Genomic DNA, 7,868 nt, shown 5'->3' on the forward strand with positions numbered 1-7,868 from the left:
CAACCAATTTATTAGGTATACTTGTTCAACTCCTTGCAAATATCTAACCGGATAATCACATAGGAGCAGCTCAGTTCATGTAGACATGTCAACATGGTCAAGATGTCCTGCTGAGCATCGGAATGTGGACGAAAGGTGATTTGAATGTATTCTCAAATGGCCTTCTCAGTCACCAGATCTCAATCTAATATAGGATGTGGTAGAATGGGACCCACATATCGTGAGGAATGTTTCCGGCAACTTGTTGAATCTATGCCATGAAGAATTGAGGCAATTCTGAAGGCAACAGAGAGTCCAACCTGGAACCTACACATTAAACAGCCAGTGTACAAATTGCAAATTGCATTCATACCAGTCATGAAGTTATAAGTTATGCTGACACTCTCACACCTTTAACTCAGATGTAAGGTGAGCCTACACTAATGTTTCACTGTTAGCAGAATAAAATGAACACAGTCTTTGAGTGTCAGACTCAGTGAAGGCAGCAGTAGGGGAAATAGGAGCGTCTACTCATTACTTTGGATGGTGACCTACTTTGGAACATCCCTTAAGGTTCACAGGTTGTGTAAGGGTTTTTCTGTGTAGAGATTATCTAAATAACAATAACAGCATAATTACTGTACATTCACCAAAGAGTGTAGGTGTGGAATTATTTTTGCAATCACTCTGGTATCATGTTTTGATTTTCCTTGTTTACAAAAACTGAGAAAATGTCAGGAAAAAAAATCATGTTTTGGCTTAAAATCTCTATCCATGTAAAGTTGGCAGGGTGTCCTAACAAAAGTCACAAAAAACAAAAGCATCTGACAATTTTGCCCCCTTCCCCACTTGAAAAAAAAGAACAAGAAAAAAACTTTTATCATTAATGTGAATGACAGCTGAGGTTTCTGTGGTTATACAGATACTGTTGCCTGTGCATACGTGTGAGTGGATCTGTAAATGTTGCAGATGTTCAGCATCATTGTGAATATTAACTGGCTTTTTAATTTGCTCTCATTGTTGTCTTTTTCTTTCTTGTGTGTGTTTTTTTGTGTGTGTATTGACAGTGAAGGTGCTTGCAAACATCAGTCAACATAAGAGCAATGCCAACAGCACAAGGCCTTGACCCCTGTGGGCCTCCTAGGATTCATCATGTCTGTCTTTCCATCCATCTATCCATGCTGCTCTCTGCTCTTGCTTCCTTCTTTCACTTACAGCCACCTTCCTGTCTGTGGCTTTTTGCTTTGTTTGTTGTGTGGCTAAAACATTTTACAGGACATCAAACTGCTACACACCAGTTCACAGTAGGTGCATTTATAAGGAAATGAAGCTCAGGCTAACCCTTTATGATTGAAGTATAATTCAAATATTTTATTTCCAATGTACACAGCAAGTCTTCTCATTCTTCTGTTACTTCAATCAATAGCAGATTTTTATTTGCATATCTTTCCATTTAGTTAGTACAGTCCCGATCAAAAGTTTAAGACCACTTAAGAAATGGCCAAAAATCATATTTTGCATGGTTGGATCTTAACAAGGTTCCAAGTAGAGCTTCAACATGCAACAAGAAGAAATGGGAGCAAAACATTTTTTGAGCCTGCAATTTATTGAAAACAACACTAAAACTGGAACAGGCTGTTTTACAGCTGATCAAAAGGTTAGGCCCCCCCCCCCCCAAACAGAAATCAAAGTTCCAAACATGAACTCTGTAATGAGTAGCTCCACCGTTATTGTTGAGCACTTGGAAATTTGTTGCGGCATGCTTGATGCAAGCTTTTCCATGAAGTGAGTGGTGAAGACGGCCGCACGAAGGGCATCTACTGTTCTCAATTGGATTTAGATCAGGGGAACATGCAGGGTGATATTATTCTCCTGGAAGAAGTCCCTTGTCCAGCGGGGATTGTGCACTGTAGCACTGTCCTTTTGAAAAACCCAGTTGTTACCACACAGACGAGGGCCCTCAGTCATGAGGGATGCTCTGCAACATCTGGACATAGCCAGTGGCCGTTTGACGCCCCTGCACCCCTGAACTCCATTGCTCCACTGAAGGAAAAGCACCCCAGACCATTATGGCACCCCCGTCCACTGTGGCGTGTAGAAAACATCTCAGGTGGGATCTGCTTGTCGTCCCAGTAACGTTGGAAACCATCAGGACCATCAAGGTTACGTTTTTTCTCATCAGAGAATAAAACTTTCCTCCACCTTTCAGTGTCCCATGTTTGGTGCAAAGGGTCAGTTGTGTGGCGTTCAGGGAGACGAGGCCTTGTTTTGTTTTTGAAGCCCTTCAGTCTCAAATGCAGTCTGATGGTTATGGGGCTGCACCAGTAACGGCCTTAATTTGGGTCGAGGATCGTCCAATGCCTTGATGGACAGCCAATTATATTGTCTGGCTCAGTGCTGAGACATTTTTTGGGGTCTTCCACTTGACTTTTTAGCCACCAGGATCATTTAAAAAAGTCCAAATGACTGTCTTACTGCGTCCCACCTCACTGCTTATGCAGTTCAACAACCCGACCACGTTCAAAAAGGGAACGTTTTTTGCCTTTGCCATCATTAATTGTATCATTTCAATTATATGATTTTTGTAATTTAGCTAGCTTAAAGAGCAGCAATAATTTTAGCAAAATTGTCGAAAGTTTTGTTTTCAAGCCCGCCTTCAGTTCATATTTTTAGCAATTAAAATGAGACGGTACTCGCATTTTAATAGCTGGGATCAGCAGGAAGTGTAAAAATGAAGAGAAAAGACTGAAGCACAGAGCTATAAAATAATTATTTCAGGACATTTATGGTGCCATAGAGTGGAATCTAAATATTGAATAAATTGGAGCTATATCAGTCCTGCAAGGAAATAAAGAAAATGTCATATGTGCAGGAGCAGTCCTTGCCACATGATAGATAGGAAAGATGCATGCACACAGACAAAAGGACCCTTTCTCACTTGAACATATCTAGCTTACAATCATGCCAAAGCCTTGTTTGTTCAGACAAATACATGTCTCTGTCAGAGGTATGACTTCAGCTGTCTTCAAGCATATAGATTGTTACACAGCAACCAAAAAACCTTATTTGAAAGAGAAAATGGAAAGATTCTGATAATCAGTGGGTGACTCATGCAGAATTCTACAGAATGGAAGTCATCTTAACTCATTCTCATTCCTAGGCATACATTAGCACACACACACACACACACACGCACGCACGCACGCACACGCACACACACACACACACACACACACACACAAATAAGTATGTCTTTTTCCTGAAATGTTCTGCCCTTCCCTCCTACCATCCCCCTCCCAGGAGAGGCGGCTCCCACCTCCAGTGCCAAAAAAGCCACCCAAGGGGCCCCATCATCACCCCCCTCTGGCCAGAGACCGCTCACTGGAAAGCTCAGAGAAACAGCGGCAGGAGGCCAGGAAGCGCCTGATGGCCGCCAAGAGAGCAGCATCTGTACGACAAAACTCAGCTACAGAGAGCGCTGACAGCATCGAGATCTACATCCCTGAGGCTCAGACAAGGCTATGAGGACACTGCCAGAGCCACACAGGGTTGACACGCAGTACACACCATTCACACAGAACACAACAAATGTATGGTTGTCCACACAAAGGAAAAGGGTTTAGACGCATCTGGATATATTATTTCATTATGCACAATGCACTCTGAGGATAAATAGAGCTGGAACATTGATGGAACATGTGCCCTTTCCCAATGCTCACCTGTCTCCTGACTGATTTAGTTACCTGTAAATGTAACCATGCTTCCTCTGGATCCAAACTCATGGTCCACATGGTCCAAACTCGGTCATGTTTAAACATTCTTTACAGCAGCTACATGGCAGACACCCCAAAATTGGTTTTAAAATTTCAGTTTATATTCATCAGTTTTCACAGAGTGAGTGTATAGTAGGGAACACTCTCCTGACTGGAGTTTCACAGGTGGGATCTATCTCATAATCAGGTGTTGAACCATAACACGAGTTTGACTTAACAAGTTTACATATCTACAGAGGAAGCAGGTCTTCTTCCACGGGGTATAGCACGTTCATGCACTGTCTATAAATGAGTGGCTGTGCTTTCCAGGTCACAAAAATGAAATCAGCCAACCTAATCTTTAGCTCCACTAGACTCGTGTTCAAAATGTGTCATCTCCTCTCATTAAATCCCTTAAATAAATTTCTCCAAAAGTTATCATGGTATATTAGCTAATTTTATCACTTTTGAAAGGACTTGCTGAATCAGGTAGTTCATATTAGGCCTCACACAGACACTTGCTCAAATACGATCACTCCTGACTCCAAAGTAACAAAGGTGGTGATTGGTTTCATAAGGGTAGCCCAAAATCCAGTGGGTGAAGTAACTGTGGTTATGCTGTTTGTTGCCATGTTGCATTGCAATAGTAACCAGGGACAGAAAAACTCATTCTAGCACCTTTTATGTTTTTTACTTGTGTTTTTGTAGCCTCTGTAGATCCCACACAGGAGACGGGAAGGCATGGGGTCAGATCCCTGAAATCTGCACCGCTGAATGGTGACGCTATGAAATCCAAACGTTCATTCTTTTAATTGTTTGGGGTTATCAGCTGAACAGATTTGGTCAGATCATACAGGTGTCTTTTAAATGCCTTTTTAACTTGTACAAATGAGTACTGCACAGAAGTGATGGACAATCTTACATAAACACACAGAAGTAATAATAATCTTGTGTGACATGAAAATACTTCACATGCCACTCATACATAATGAACACATGAGTGCTCACAGGCAATTTCTTTGGTCTTGTGGCTGAATGAACACTGCAGACTGGTGTCGTATAAAACAGCGTATCACTCCCCCCTCTGGAGAATGCCGTGATCACGATTGTTCATCTTCCTCTCCATCTCCACGTAATTATCAACTAGTATTTCCTTCCTCTAGATGAACCCTCTTAAAAATGACTGAAATGGTTTAAGAAGATCTCTGTTATTTTGCAAATTTCAATACAATTTTATAGTTTGGACATCCTTCAGTGGACAAACAGAGACAGAGACACTGCTAACACAAGCCTTCAGACAACTTCACTGGAGCTTTTCCATATTTGAGTAGTTTCAAGCCTGTCTGACATGGTTGCTCTGTCTCTGCAGTTCAATGCTGTGCTGACCAAAACAACAACAAAAAAACCAACTTATAAATAAACAGAATTTTATTTTAATGCTTCTTGTGTAAGCAGAAAGCCTTCACATGAATTATTAAGTGCTCATACTGTCAGAAAGGCAGCAGTGTGTCATAAAAGTGTTTGTATCACCACCTGTGCACAGGTTTGCAAATCCTCCCTTTCTTTGGTTTGACTTTAGTTTGTTTCTCCTTGTTGGCTTTCAAGGTGATTTGTCTTTTACCAGGTACTGAAACAGTGTTGGGCAGAGTGCATTGATGGTGCTGAGAGAGATACAGTACATACAGTTGTGGTCAGACGTTTACTGACACTCATCATGGGCATGAATATCACAGTAATTTGGGGCTTTTACTCATTTCTTTTAACTGTTCTTTTTCCAGGGTGGCCCGTGCCACATACATCTTTAGTGGACTTAAAAAACAAGTTTGAGTTTATTTTGGATTTTCTTTCATCCACACAGGGTCAAAATTATACATGCAACCTCAAACGCGTACTCCTACGTGTTATTTGGTTAAATGTCCCCTTAGCAAGCTGCACCTTGACCAGACGCTTTTGGTACTCATAAACAATGTTTGATGATGTTTGAGTACTGCTCTTGGCAGAATTGGAAAAGTTCATTTAAATGAGTTAATCAGTTAGTCCACACATTTACAGTAGGGTTCGAGTCCAGGGATTTGGGAAGACCATTCCAGAATCTTAATGTTTTCCTGCTTTATCTATTCCAAAAAGTTTTGATTTGTGTTTGGGATCATTGTCTTTTTTTCACCCATCTAGCTGTTGGTTCGAGTTGAAGTTGAGGTTTGGAGGTTGTCCTCCATTATTCCATCCACTTTGTGCAATGTACCACTGGGTTGTTCCTGAACATCCTGAGTAATTTCCTCTCATTTGAGGGTGAAGGTGGTAACACATCTGAATAACTTGTACTCGTGTACAGTTGTTTGAACTGATGATTTGGAAACTGTAGTGGTATAGTTTTAACAGATTTTCCAACTTGTATAAATTTATAATTCTCCTTAGATCTTCACTGAGTTCCTTAGACTTTACCATTGCTCTAACTATTCATCAATCCAGTAGGTGCTGGAAAATAATGTTTATGCTTCAAAGAACAACTACCACTGTCAGACATGATCACTAATGAGAAGTTGATATGTAAGTGGACGGGTTCTTAGCACTTTTCTACTCTACTTGAACACTTAAAGCACTTTATACAACTTACCACATCATCTACGTCTACATACAAGTGATTTCTATGTTACATTCATACACACATTAGACAGCATCAGACAGCATCCTGCCCAAGGATGCTTAGACATGAGACTGGAGTAGCCAGGGATTGAACCACCAACCTTCCAATCAGTACCATGACCCTGTCTGGATTAGAGAAAACAAAAAAATCAAAATAAATTCAAACTTGTGCACTCAATTCTTTTTTTAGTTTTCTAAAATAATTCCGGAAAAGAAAGAACAGTAGAAAAAAGAAAGAATTGTGATCATGAAAAGCTCAAAATTTCCATTACATTTATGCCCATGAGGAGTTTATGCAAACTTCTAACCTCAACTGTAACAGATGACCTTGCCATGATTTGAAGCTGAAGTAAAGCCACAGTAGTTATGCACTAAAAGTGTTCAGCTGATCACCCTTTACATTTGTTTACATTCACTGAGGTAAAATACTGAAATTTATTTGGGTTAAAACCAATAATGACATTGATATAAGCTTACCTGAGCTGTTCAAAAATGTATCATACGTTTTTGGACAGAAGGGGCTCAAAATTTAGTTTTCAGTAGCCATCCAGTGATAGCCATATATATTTTATTTTAACCACAACTATTATCTTTTCCTAAAATAGCCAAGTAGCTAAGTAGGTTTAGTGCCTGGTCAAACAGTGAGTGAAAACAAAGTTCAAGTGTATGACTAATAGAAAAATTTGACAGCCAGTGATCTTGTGTGGGATGTTAACGCTCTAGCTTGTGTTACCAGGCCATAAAGTAAACTTTATTGCATGTGATTCTGACTACAAAACACAACAAATTCATGCCAGAAGCAGAAATTATGATTCGGTTGGTTAATAATCTACAATGTAAAATATTCTTGTTGGATTATAGTTGCAAAACTAAAATAGAAGTTTGTAATTTGAGGGTTGAAGAGAGGTGGTAAGCCATTTGATTCTGTCATGAAACTCTCAGAAGCAGCTAGCAGCTACTTCATTCATGAAAAGCTGTTTGCTCACCTTTTGGTGCCCCAAGTTGAGTTCAATGGGGCATTTGCACCATATGCAAAGTGAAAGTACTTGTGAATTCAGCTGCATTAGCAACTCAAATATTAGCCCTTGTTAGCCAACAGGATGAGGAAAAGTACAGACAATAGTTGGAATCAAGAGAAAGAAACATATTTTCACACCTTATCATGAAGCCCTCTATGCCCTTTTTTAAATTTGCTATCTTTACATCAGATATTTGAAACAGATGGTTCCAGCTGCGCTCAATAAATTTGTCTTCTACGTCTGGAAGCTTCGGGAGAGAATTCACAGTCAGCGGTTGAATTCCATCTAATGGGTTTTGCCAAATGCATTTCAGTTTGCCTGATTACAGAGACTTTGTGTGTAATTGCACCTTATGAATACTTTTCTTAAAGTTTGGTGAAATGCATCATAACCCTGATGATGTCATCAGGTTTATCGTAGTTTGGGCTCGTTAAAAACACATCGTTTGGTGGTGTTAACAAAGAGACACTGTCTG

General features: G+C 40.1%; 1 protein-coding gene across 2 annotated transcripts in view; it reads left to right on the top strand.

The window, feature by feature from the left end:
• Positions 1–3,504, top strand: part of LOC146614183 (disks large-associated protein 1-like) — a 66,245-nt gene extending 62,741 nt beyond the window's left edge. Inside the window, exon 14 of one of the 2 annotated variants that reach the window (XM_085377537.1) lies at positions 3,280–3,504. In XM_085377537.1, the coding sequence (XP_085233663.1) occupies positions 3,280–3,504 (225 nt within the window). The remainder of the gene's footprint in view (positions 1–3,279) is intronic. The other variant, XM_085377538.1, reaches the window with a different exon arrangement.
• Positions 3,505–7,868: the final 4,364 nt, after the last annotated feature.

The sequence above is a fragment of the Diplotaxodon limnothrissa genome, linkage group LG18 (assembly GCF_057381915.1).
Source record: "Diplotaxodon limnothrissa isolate DT_005_m linkage group LG18, D_limnothrissa_male_GT1.1, whole genome shotgun sequence".
Taxonomy (NCBI): Eukaryota; Metazoa; Chordata; class Actinopteri; order Cichliformes; family Cichlidae; genus Diplotaxodon; species Diplotaxodon limnothrissa.